The sequence below is a fragment of the Hermetia illucens genome, chromosome 6 (genome assembly GCF_905115235.1).
Source record: "Hermetia illucens chromosome 6, iHerIll2.2.curated.20191125, whole genome shotgun sequence".
In the NCBI taxonomy this organism is placed as follows: domain Eukaryota; kingdom Metazoa; phylum Arthropoda; class Insecta; order Diptera; family Stratiomyidae; genus Hermetia; species Hermetia illucens.
In genome coordinates this window covers 58,481,297-58,494,726 of record NC_051854.1, presented here as the reverse complement: position 1 = coordinate 58,494,726, position 13,430 = coordinate 58,481,297, and the positions used below count along the sequence as shown (strand labels likewise).

The window sequence follows — 13,430 nt, the reverse complement described above, 5'->3', positions numbered from 1 at the left end:
CATAAGTTTTAACCGGACTACTAGTTTTAAATAGTCCTTCACATTTGGCATTCATTGACCTTCCCTCCGTTTTATCTTTTATGGTGTTTGTTATTGGCGGAAATCTCGCTGTCGCTCTTCTTGAACACGTGTTATATTAGATGCCACGGTGGCTACGTTGTCCAACACCGAGGCACTACCGTCGAGGGACATCGAGACCGGAAGTCCGCTTGCTCACTCCCAAAAGCTGCCGGTACCGGGGTTCCGAGCCCCTGCACCGTAAGTTCTCTCCTTCTCACGTCTTCCATAGTGGTTTTATGTCCTGGGTATCCTTCTCATAGCCATTTTGGTCCGCGCATCAAAGATGAGCAAACACTAGCCCATGCACAGTCAGAAAAGAAAAGTGCATGAACACATATTTACACATCAATAGGTATGCCCCCAATTCGCCAGCTGCGGTCGCGCTTGATGGAAGATTTGACCACTACGCATAGGTCTGTCTGTCTGTCAGTCACATGCATTTTTCTCGGAGACGGTTGTAGCGATGGACACCAAATTTGGTGGAAAGGTGGGAACTGTGAACGCTCATGCGTACAGTGTTACATTATTACAGATTATTTCACGTCAAATTTAAGAGCATATATGCAAAAGGGGCTAGTGAATTTTTTCTTCACCACATATAGTCATGTGGGATATCAAATGAACGGTCTCGGTTAATAATTTCCGAAGCCGGTCTTAGTTTTGACATTTGTTGGAAAGGTGGGGAGTGCGGGGGGTCGAAAGTGATCATTTCTTTACCGGATCCATTCGCAGAAACTACCCAGCCCAAAAATATGAAAAAAATCAAGACGCTGCCACTATATGGTACCTAGGCTTCGAAATATATTCCATATCGATATCTGTTCAAATAAAGTTAATAATAGTACATTGTATTTGTGTGTTTGTTTTGGGGTGGGGGAGAGGGGAAGCCTCTAAGCACTCAGACCCTGTGGTCCGTTGAATTCGATTCCCCCGTCTAACAGAACATTCTAGATTCGTTTATGTATTACAGGATTTCCGTTAGTGTTGCAGTTGGAGCACATTAGCACCAAAAATCTGATGTCTGATGCGTCCATAAGCGGGGCGCTCACATAGAAAATGTTCCGTGGTTCTGCTTCCTCATTACGGGATGGACACGTGTCATCTTGGATAACTCCTATTCTGAACATATGCCCAGCTAGTGAATTATGATCAGTCAGAATGCCAACAACACTTCTGCAAGTCTTCCTGCTTTCCGACAGGATAAACTTTGCAGTATGTTTGTTTCGTTCTGACAGGAAAAATTTGGTGTGTTTAGTAGCGTTAAGCCTCTGTCATTATGAGAAGCTCATCCTCAGTTTTCGATAGCAAATTAACCAATGCTACTGACACTCCATTATTGGTTTTGGTCCGAGATTTCATTTCTCTCTACACCAGAATGACCAGAGTAGTTTTACTCCTCTCCCAATGACTCCCCAATTTTTAAGGTTTTGTGTGAAACAAAACCTTATTAGAATCGATTCGATGTCTGTCTGTCTGTCTGTCTGTCACAGCCGATTTATTCGGAAACGGCTGAACCGATTGTCACGAAAATTGGTAGGAGTATGTAATCTTCCGTTCCCTTTACATGCAGCAACTGACGCCATTTTGTGTTAAGTTTAAGGGGGGGCTCCCCATACATGTGAAAGGAGGGTGCAAAATTTTTTTTCATAAAATGTGGCCATGTGGGGTATCAAATGAAAGGTCTCAATTAGTACTTTTCGAAATTCAATGGTTCAATGGTTCAATATTTGATATTGGGTGAAACATAGGGGAGTGAGGGCTCAAAATATTTCCACATTTTAGAAATTTACCCGGCAGCCCCCTTATGTTCATCCCAGAAGTACAAAATTTGGCATGCATATAATGAAGAATATAATGCAGAATTTGGTCAAGTTTGAAGAAAATCCTAATCCGTGTCCGGATAGCTCAGTGGTTAGAGCACTAGGCTGTCATACGGAAGGTCGCGGTTCAAATCTCACTGGTGGCAGTGGAATTTGCATCGTGATTTGAAGTCGGATACCAGTCGACTCAGCTGTGAATGAGTACCTGAGTCAAATCAGAGTAATAATCTCGGGCGAGCGCAATGCTGACCACATTGCCTCCTAGTGTACCGTTACGGTCTTGAATGAAGTGCTCTAACACACTTCAAGGCCCTGATCCAATATGGATTGTTGCGCCAACGATTATTATTATTATTGAAGAAAATCCTACTATTATTAACAAAGTTATGGAGGGTAAAACTTTACAATTTTTTGTGAATTTCGTGCACTCTGCAACCTGCATGACGTCATCATCACATATCAAATCGTCAATACCAGACGAAGTAAGTTCGTATGAATTGGGTGGAAAAGAATTATTTGTTTTTTAATCATTTGTATATGAATATCAATTATTCCAACGAGACATGTGTGTATGTAAGTATATAGTATATGCGTGCTAATGAGCTTTGCGGGTAGTGCCTAATTCAGATAGATATAAGAAGTAGATCGGAAATATGGGTACGATCAATTTATATACGTGCCTATATGTGTACAGTATTCGAAAATAGGCAGTTTGTTTGTTTAGGGTGAGCGTAACATCTACGGCTGTAATATGTACGTATGTCTCGTAGTTTTGTAGCTGTATACGGGTACAAAAATGTGCCTTGAAATTTCTTAGATAAGATGAACACAAAACCTTTATACCCGAAGCACGAGCTTTCGGTATTCCGACTTGTTTTTTGTTGCCCACGTCCATTATTTCGCCATAGATCTAATCGAATTATCTTATGAGCTGATCTCATTGCAGCGCTCTGAATAAACAAATTCAAGGGCTGCAAATTGAGTAAATCTTCCGGTTTACCGAATTGTTTTATTTTTCAATTAAGCTTTTTTTTGCGATAGATTTGTACGATATTCCCTTTGTTTTTCAGGTTTTGATGCGATTGCTTTTGTAAAATAACACGTGAGGTACTGAAGTGTCCAAAAGAACACTTTAGTCGGGATTCAGTACTTGCGGGCCAATCTTTATGGACAATTTTCCTAAGTTTTTAGGTCTTTGGGGATAGCTCTTTCCGATTCCGTCCACTAATGATGGTTTCTGGCCATCGTTCATTTAGAACGGTCGGGTTTAAAAACCGTCCACCCCTTAATTTGACTTTATCGATAGTCATGCATCTAGATATAGGGTGTTGTTGAAACTTTTAGTGGTTAAGTCGATGTGATGCTTGGTCTTCTAAGCTTCCGGTTCGCTTTCTAGAACATCTATATAAGGACAATTAAGCCATGGTTGTTTAACGTGAGTACCCGTCGTTTAGGCCTAACCGTCGGATTGATTTTGTGACCACAATCAGAGCCACACTTTGACAAGCAGCAATGGTACCAGTCTATACTGAGTGCATGACTTAGCTTTCATACTAGTGGATGCACTAACTTAGGAAAACTAAGGAGTACGGCAGCCGAGTTGAAACCCAAATTCACGCATGGGTCCCGAAAGTCTCTTGTCCGCTTGGACGTAACCACAAGGAAGTGCTGTTCTAGTTCATCCTGACTAATGACGTTCGCATTTTAGTGCCTAATTTTAGTCTTGTTAATTTGAAATTGACGTGTGACTGGATCTTCTTTTCGCATTAGAAACAAACACGTTACGATCCATAGATACACCTGACTTAGCATTAGGATTAGATTTTTCCTTTCTAAGTAATCTTACTCAATGCAACACGCGTTGGAAGCGCACCACTGCTCTGACTGAAAGAGAGATACACAACTGGAAAAGCTGTACTGTGGAGAGAAATATAAGGCGCTTAAAGCATAGTCTAGAAAGTGCTCTAAATATAGGAGCTTCAGTCTTTCCACTCAGTCAGAAAGCTTAACGGTTTCTTGGGGATAGTCTTTCTGGTGGTTATCTTGGCTACTAGACGCAAAAATTGCCTTTCATTCTCATAAGTGGAGGCGTGAAAAACTTACAATCGCGCGCATCAGCTGTCCAGTGTCAGATGTGTCTTTGATTTGCCTTATCATGGCCTTGAGATACCTCACTAGATCATTTGCGAATCTCGGTCAAACAGTTAGTACACTCGTGTGTAATTGAAATTCCAGCACAATTTTGATACATTCCCCCTATTGCAGCAAATTTGCAACATGGCCACTAAACTGAGCGGTGAGTATCTAGTGGAATATAGTGAATGCTAACTGACTTAGCAATGTGTCTTGTTTTTAGCCATTCGTGCGAAGTATAATGATAGTCACAATGTTTTCTTGGAGAGTGACATCGCAGTTAAAGATCCCTACGCTATCTTCAAACAATGGATGGACATGGCAATTGAGCATCCGAATATCAAGGAGCCTAATGCGGCCGCTCTAGCTACGGTTGATAAGTAAGTAGGGTGTATGTGGTTCTCTGGGGTTTTCATATTGATTAGAAGCTTATCTTGCGAATCAACTAGTCGCGAAATTACGTAAAGCATTCAGTTCTAATGCACTGGAAAGTCTATTAGGCTTTAATGTTTGAGCTTTACTTTGCAATTCAATAGATGGATAGCCTCTGAATTGATTAATTGTGCTATTGTCAGGTCTGAGGATTGCTCTTGGCGTTTCAAATTTTGTTCTTAACTTACGGGGACTTTATGAGTAGAGATAAAGGATGACCTGTCTACTGTTTAGACCTTGCTATTAGTGACAAGATTTCTGCTCTTGAAAAGAGTAAATAAAAATGCCTTTTGTTCACTTAGAGGGCCGGGGAAATTCCGTCGACCTTGAAATGCACTTCGAGTGTTGTGGGGAGGAGGAAAAAGTCCAGTTTGAAGAATTCTAAAGGTTCGTATTCTGTAGGCGTAGGAGTCCTTGTGGGAAGTGGTTGTGGTGAGGGGGCCATCAAGCTACGGTACTTCTCAAGGAATTTAGTCATTCGTTCTGATAAGTACGTATATGGCAGGGTTGATAGAATGGGTGATAAGGAATACAAAAGAGGTGATAGGGAACACTTCAAATAGTATCCTTTGCGGAAAATTTTGGGCGTCCTGGAGTTCTATTTGAGGATGTGGGCAGTGAAAGAAATGCTAGGAGCAAAAAGAAATAATTTCTGTGGGTTCAGATTACTACTGCGTTGTATATTTGGATTACGTTGGATAAATATGAGTTAACAGTGACATTTTGTTAGTGGTGATAGTACCTCCTGTACTTTTTCAGTTTCGTTCCATCAGAAGGATGCCAAAATATTAAGTCTGCAAAAAGGAAAATAGATTAACAGAACGAGCGATACAAACACTTTGCAATCGACGGGATGAAAGACGAATAATTATCTACTTTGGGTATTTACTCAAGTGGCCGTCTGTTCGTCAGTCATGCGGACTTTCCTTAAAAAGAATTAACGCGAAATGTTGTGGGAATGTTGCAACTGTTCTATGGTTCTATGACGTGTCCCAATATATGATACGAAAATGATCTTGCCTCTTCCTCTCAAATGGGAGACTGCAGAAAATGCTTTAGACAATTTTAAACGCTTTTGTATAAGTAGTTCCCTTTTTTCCTTTGTTCGTATAGTTGCATAGTTCGTTTTAAGGATAACTATTAAAAGAAAAAGTTTTCGGTTTTACTATAGATTTATTGTGGTTTTTGAAAAATGCAGACACTTGCTTCGCGAACAATGGTCCATCTTCAGTGCTGCTTTTGTACTAATTTGTTTAGGTTAACTCTATAGCCGTATATATCTTATCCTATTAAACTAATTAACCTAATAACTAATATTTAATTATCTGAAATTATAATGGCTCCCCTTTTTCTTTTAATAGTTTTACTTTATGTCCGAGTGGCTTAAGTGCGGTTCAAATCTCACTGGTGGCAGTGGGATTTGTATCATGATTTGACGTTGGATACCAGTCGACTCAGCTGTGAATGCGTACCTGAGTCAAATCAGGGTAATAATCTCGAGTCAGCGCAATGCTGACCACATTGCCTTCTACAGTGTACTGTAGTGTAGTGTTACGGTCTTGAATGAAGGGTTCTAACACACTTCAAGTCCCTGATCAATATGTGTTGCTGCGCCAACGATTATTGTTTCCGAGTTATCCCAATCTAGGGCGATGCTGGATTTTACCTAATACTAGCACTAAGTGCCAAGCATTTAGGCTCGGACGATCCTACCTACTTAAAAATTAAAAGGGCGCTGGGGTTAGTGGCCGGTGGTAGGCCAATGGGGGAATCCGTCGAGAACTCCCCGCAACATCGAGCACGTTTGCGGAATGGTGTACTTCTGCATGGTTTGAACTAGACTGTACGAAATTTCCAGGACATTAAAGGAAACCGTGAGGTATTTAGGTACAATACCTGTAGCTGACGATATTATGAGAACTACAAGCACCCGCTCGAGACGCCAAATTTCTTTGATTTTCCGAGCCAATGGCTCATAGTTCATCTTCTCCACATATTTTCGCTCAATGTTGCTATTATGGGAGACAGCAACATCAATAATATACGCGGAGTGATCCGTCTTGCCAACTCACAACTATTATTATTAGTTTTACTTTAAACGCTGTTAGAAAGGTGTGAATCGTACGAAGTTCGAAATAAGATAAATGGTTATTCGTGTAGTCTTTTCCAATTTCCCCATATAAAATCACAAACGGGTACAAGACCTAGCTTTCTGATATTAATTCCTCATTAGCTGTTATCCTATAGCGCTAAATTGATACCAACAATATCTCGTTGGGTCGGCTGAGTAGCCCCATGTCAAATGGCTTCCTGACTAATCTGAATCTCTTCATCGTCATCATCAACGGCGTAAGAACCAGTATCCGGTCTAGCCTTGCCTTGTAAGAAATTACAGATATCTCGGTTTTGCCTCGAGACCCACCAGTTCGATATAAAAGTCTTCTGGGGTGTGCCGGTCTACGCCATTGCTCTATTTCAGGTAGGGTCTGTGACACCTTCATTTTCGACCATAGATATTGCCCCTATAGACCTTCGCGGCGGGATGATCCTCACCTATTTAGATTAGGTGATCCGTCCATCGTAGCCTAATAATCCACACTTTATCTACAATCAGACAATCGTGATATCGCACATAAATGACGGCGTTATGTGGGCTAGGGAATTGTCCCTTTTCCCATAGGGCACCAAAAATTCTTTAGAGGAGTCTCTCAAACCCGGATAAGTTTTTATTACGAAACAAGTCAGTGAGCAACACATCAGAACTGGCAAGATCATTGTCTTGTACAGTCAGAACTTTAGTCCAGTTTTTAAGGTTTTGTATAAAAAAAATTGAGTCATTGTTGGAAGTTAAAATAGATTTTGCTGGCTGGCAACTGTGCGCGGAACTTCTTTCTTAAGGTTTTGTGTATAATAAAATTTTATTGAAATCGGTTCATTGTCATTGTTCATTGTTTGTGCACTTATTTTAGAAATGGTTATACTGATTGACACGAAATTTAGTGGAAAAGTGGGAAGTGTTAACACCCACGCATGCAGTGAGTTATATCTTTATACATGCACAGCCAAAAGGGGAGTAGGATTTTTTTTACTGAATGTAGTCACATAAAAGGTCTCGATTAGTACTTTCCCAAGTGGGTCATATTTCGACATTTGCTGTAAAGATTTGGAGTGGGGGCGCTATAAAGTGGGTATTTCTTTCACGGACCCATTCTAAGAAACTACCCAATCGAAAAATCTCAAAAAAAACCTGAAGCTGCGACTATATGCTGTGCTTCAAAATAATCTGCTTATTGATATCTACTCAAATAATGTTAACTATGCTCGGTCTCCAAAGACAAATAGAGGACAAATATGTAAATTATATTAATGTCCTTTAAAAGTTGATAATCAGAAAAGCTCTGACAGGTCTAAAAACAAACGGATTAACTTCCATCTATCTCTACTGGAATAGTATATTACAAGGTTTTTGGAAAATTGATTAAACCCCCCTTAATTTTATTAACCATCTTTGCAGGGTTTCGGGGTGAAGACCAATATCCTACCAAAAGGTAGGCACGTAGCCCAGACCAAGGTATACTAGAAAAATATTTCTTAGAAGTCGCCATGTGCTTTGAAGTGTTTGAAGGACAGTATAGCAGCTTTTGCTTTTTCATTGGTAACCACCGCTCTCACAACGTTCTAATTTCCCTTGATCGGCTTGCAGACACCACCCACTCTCTGCCTCCCACTTCTATCACCTGTCCTCCCGGATGGTACACTTCGAAGAGAGTTTGTACAGAGTCAACACAAACTCAAGTGAAAGTTTCATCTTGTTTTCTAAGAGAGTTCGATTTGGCCGAGTCATCCCTTTTAAGGACTCTGTACAGTCTTGAAGTCTCCATTTTACCTTACAGTTCCTCACAGTATGTTCTGAAGGAGTCTCGCTTCAAACGTTTTACAAGCCTTTTATATTCACACGGTGAGTTTCTGAAGTTTAACCAGTCTTCATTGTCATTGCTTTCACAAGCACAACTCAGAAGTCGTCTGGTTAATTTCCTAAGATATTGCAGTGTTGAATCGGTTTACAGCTTTTGCCTCGGTAAATAGGACAAGCCCCTTTAAAGCATACTAAAAGTGTATGATTCAGAGTTTACAATTGTGCCAAAAATTCGTTGAACTTTGTTTAATCCATTTTCTAGTATTCCGTTTTTTTTATAATACTCAGTTCGCTTGAACGGTGGTCTGAGAGTGAAATTTTTTCTAGCACCCGCCATTCTATAATCAGGAGGGTTTTGCGTGAAGGTGAATCAAATCCTTAGTCTACCTATTTCTTTGGAAGGATTTTTGCACCTTACTCGGCTTGAATTTCTTATCGAATCACTGTCTGGTTGTGTCAAAACGGATCACCGTAAAAAGGATTAGGATAATAACTGGCTTATAGTTTTTCGGGGACAACTCCGGTGGCTAACGTCTCCAAAGATTCAACATTATCGATGTTTATCTTTTAGTTGAGTCCGACACAACCTCGTTTAAACCGTTTTGAAATTTCTGTGGCTATAGTGGGCCGGCTCCCTTCACGTCGTTTCTTCGTCTTTTGATAATAATAATCGTTGTCGCGACAATTCAATTGGATCAGGGCCTTAAAGCATGTTAGAGCACTTCATTCAAGACCGCAAGGATACACTACAGGACTACGGTACACTGTAGGAGGCAATGTGGTCAGCATTATGGTCGCCCGTGACTATTACCCCGATTTGACTCAGACGCATTCACAACTGAGTCACCTGGTATTCGACATCCATTCACGATACGGGTACTTCTCCTACCAGTGAGATTTGATCTGGGACCTTCCGCTACGGCAGTCTAGCGCTCTAACCACTGGGCCTCCGAATTTTTTTTCGTCTTTGGAAATCTTTTTTTGCTGGTTATGCTCATTGCTATTATCAAATAGCGTGGGCTGTTTCTTGCTTGCAGAGTGCAAATAGCGTTGCAGAATATGCGGATTTCTTTTGATTTTCTGTTAGGTCATCTGCTGCCCTAGGTGAATTACAAGAACTGTTTGACTTTGAGAGAATAGTTATATTTTCTACTCAACCGAATACTCCTACCAGAAATATTTTGAAATTTTTGCGAGTCTTACGCCAACTGTGATCAAGTATCATATTTGACATGCCCTTTCTAATTATCAATATTTCCAATTTAGACTAACCTAATTCATTATTAATAATTAAACCTTAATGTTGAAATATTTTGATAGGAATGAGAGTTTGGGTTGATTATGAAAGAATTTTCCTCAAGTTCGGTCGTGTTTTGATAAATAAGCTAAGTTCAGGTGTGAAGCATTTTTTTTAATAATTATAATTGAGAAGAGGGCCAATGAGGTAGTTTTGCCAGAAGATGATTTGAAAGGTTCCTTTAATTTTGAATATAATGATTTATTCATGTTTAGGTGGAGTAAAAGCTTGTAGGAGGGATTCACTGAGAAAATTTGCTTCTTGAGGGAGGTGAATCTTGTATGGAAAGATGGGTAGGTATTAGCTGCTGTTCTGAGAAACCCAATTATCATTGTCGTATGTCGTTTTAATGCCACAAATTGCAATTAGAAATTTCTTTGAGATCCCTAAAAAAGGTTTGCCTAGTATCCGCAGCTCGCTTCTAGCCAGATCTAGGCAATCGCAAGGGAAGTACTTGAGGGTTTCTACCCTCTTTGCACAATTTCGGCAATGCGAATTGTAGAGTATGCCGAGTCTGATGGGATGGTTCTATATAGGCTAGTGCCCCATGCAGACCGCCCTAATCCTGTACACATTTTTACACGTTAGGCCCAGAACTCTCGCGATCAATCTTGTTGTAGGAGGGCCAAATTCTCCTCGACTTGGCGCAGGTGATTAGCCTTCATCATCTGAAGTCAGCAGTTGTTAAGTAGTGCGAGTAGATTCCACTGTTGGCAGTCGCCAATTCATCGAGAAACTGTCAAGAGGAGTTCCAGTTCGAGCGCACCGACCAGTATGTCCAGCACACCTCTCTGGTCGTTCGCTTTTCGATCAAAATGACTTATTGAATGAATGTGACGGTAGAGGCTCATGCCCCAGTCATCGACAGGTGAACAGTATCGTCAATACCTCCGCTTCGAATATACTGGCGAATTTTGGAAGACCGTACGACGCAGCTACACTGTAGGTATACGAGAGAACCCCAGCACTGACTTGACAGACCCTGCTTGACTCGTTGGTGAAGAACACTGTGTCGTAAGCTTGCAACACGTCGCTGGCTTCCCACTCTACCCTAGTTCCAAATTCACATAGCAAAATTCCTTCTGAAGTTCGGTTTGCCTGTGCGTTGAAAATGACCCGATTTCCGAATGTTCTTCGTATATAATGTTGCTATGACTGTCAACATCCGGATTCAGGTAGTCTGACACCACTGCACGCTACATCCGAAGGATTTTGTCGAAATTAGGTAAAAATATTTGAATTTTCCGCAGATCTTTATATTTAGTTTGACATTAGAAAGACATTTGTAGTTGCGATTCTTGTGGAGAGTTACGTGACTTTTAGAAGATGATTTACAGAATTGGTTTTGCAATGAAAACATGGTTAATTTGTTTTCAACCAACTTGCTGGTAGTTTGAAACGGAACAGATCAAGCTTGTGATCGAGAAAAGTGGCGAATCCGATCTAGATGAGTCGACCTCGCTACTGAACGGGTGAAAGGCTAAAAAAGGAAAAGAAGACGGCAGATTTCGCTCACTTGTTTTGTCAGCAGTTTCTTAAAATTTTTACAAGCTCCTTTGTTTCGAAACTACACGAAAATGAAGAAATTGAGGTTGGATCCATTCTTTTGAATTTGTATTTAGGTATTTCGCGCCGTTTTCGCTTACAGAACATTTATAGAATATAATAAGGCAAATGAAAGGTAGAATTACAAGCAAATTGGCTCGTTGCTAACATGATAATAAATTGATCCCTTTTCTAGACAAGGCTGTCCCTCCAACCGTTTCGTTCTACTCAAAGACTACTCAACAAATGGTTTTACATTTTTCACCAACTATGAAAGCCGTAAAGCAAAAGACATAGAAAACAATCCAAACGTGGCGATGACTGTCTATTGGCAACCGTTGCACCGATCCGTACGTATAGAAGGTAAAGCTGAAAAAGTTCCAAAAGAAGAGTCCATAAAGTATTTTCATGAGAGGCCACGTGATAGCCAAATCAGTGCTAAAGCTAGTCCACAGAGTCAACGAATCCCAGACAGAGCAACACTCAAAAATTGGGAGGCAGAAGTGAAGGCACAGTTGAAGGATGGCGAAGAGGTTCCAACACCGAATTGGGGTGGATATTTGATTCGTCCTCATGCAATTGAGTTCTGGCAAGGCCAGTCAAACAGATTGCATGACCGTATAAGATTCATTTGTGGAGAAGATGCTGAAAAGGTGAGTTACAATAACAGATACGGTAGAAATGTTAAAGATTATTAGTTCATTGAATTTGCCTTCTAGGAAGTTGATGGTGTTCTTGTCCACAAGGGTGAAAATGGTTGGGTGTTTGAACGGCTGGCTCCGTAGTCGCTTCATGGGTTATGCAAAAGTGATCAGCATTTGTCCTGTAAAAATGTGCTTCCATAGGCTAAGTATGTTTCGTGTATTCCAGGAGTCGACGGATTTGTTTATTGAATTCTGTTTATTTTGATCTTTGTTTTCAAGATACCAATAAATTCATTCTATTCGAATATTATCACGTGGCAATTGTTCTTTCACTTTTTTCCTTCCTTGCTTTCCTACTTAATATAATAATCTACAAACAACAAACTTATGAAAATATGAATTCACAGTAAAATGTACTATAGCAATGCACAATGATCCGTGCACTTGTAAATTATGACGTCAACCCAATAGTTTGTAAATAACGAATAAAAATTTAGGCAGATAAAAAATTTAAATTGTATATAAGGCCGAGAATTTGCAATTAAAAATTATTCTAGATCCAACAGAGCCACAGCAGTTTCCTTGCTACTCAAAAGGAGAATAGTTCTTCAGGATAGGAACAAGGAGGATAGCTTCTTAGCTTCTCCAGCTTCTCCACGGGCCAGGCCAGTGCTACAGCGTCCACGCTGCAATAGAAGCCGAGTCCAAGCTATGTAGCTGTTCGCCCTTGATCTCATGTTTACCATCGCACCTGCCTAGAGCTATAGCGCCCCACGCTGCTCTAATCCATAAATCGCGATTATCCAGTTGCAACTAGAATCCCATAACACCTTTTTCGAATGCTATTTTTTAGTTTTCAAGCCCTATTTCCTTTTGTACCGTTCGGTGATGTTGTCCCGCTGGGTTAATCAAACCCCTATCTCCAATGCCATGGGGCAGGTTTGTCCTCTGCAGGGTAGAATTCGGGTGATATATTCGGAATTTAGATAGGCCCTTATTCGTCGTTGGGCGTTTTCGACCACGGCAATATCCCGAATGCATATGCCAGTGAAGGAATGGCGAACACAGTCAGCTTATTTTATTTTTCCCCGAGAGATACGATTTTAGTACCAGGAATTCAGACAGCAGAGCATTCTTCAAATGACCTCCACGAGCGTGAGTTCTTTGCAAAATTACTAAGTACCTCTAGTGGAGGGAGGTCTGTATCGGTCACCAGTGTGTGAAGGTCACCAGTTCTAGGCCTAGCATGCGGCTCATGATAACTTTTGCGTATGGTTTGGTTTCCACACTCATCCAAATCAAATTCATTCCCCACTGACTTGATGCCATCTAAGTGAATATTTAGTTGTAAAATCATACCCTCTAGCGTCATCCAACAGCCATGAGTGGGGGTTCTGTCTGTTATGCTACCCTTCCATGACGGTCGCCAAAATTACCGGCTCCAAATCAATGCGATACAAATGTGGAAGATGCTGTCAAAAGCCTTGTCGCAATCGATGTAACAACTAAAGTGTTTTCTTTGTCCTCTAGTTGCCTGTCCTACAACTATCGAGTTCATAATGAGTTGCTCTTTGTAAACCCTT

At 40.6% G+C, this 13,430-nt stretch overlaps 1 protein-coding gene across 1 annotated transcript; it reads left to right on the top strand.

The window, feature by feature from the left end:
- Positions 1-3,923: 3,923 nt before the first annotated feature.
- On the top strand, positions 3,924-12,164 carry LOC119659821 (pyridoxine/pyridoxamine 5'-phosphate oxidase-like). Its single transcript, XM_038068105.1, has 5 exons — positions 3,924-4,083; positions 4,146-4,176; positions 4,237-4,393; positions 11,400-11,856; positions 11,923-12,164. The coding sequence occupies exons 1-5, from the start codon at positions 4,036-4,038 to the stop codon at positions 11,986-11,988; spliced, it is 759 nt and encodes a 252-aa protein (XP_037924033.1). The 5' UTR covers positions 3,924-4,035; the 3' UTR covers positions 11,989-12,164.
- Positions 12,165-13,430: the final 1,266 nt, after the last annotated feature.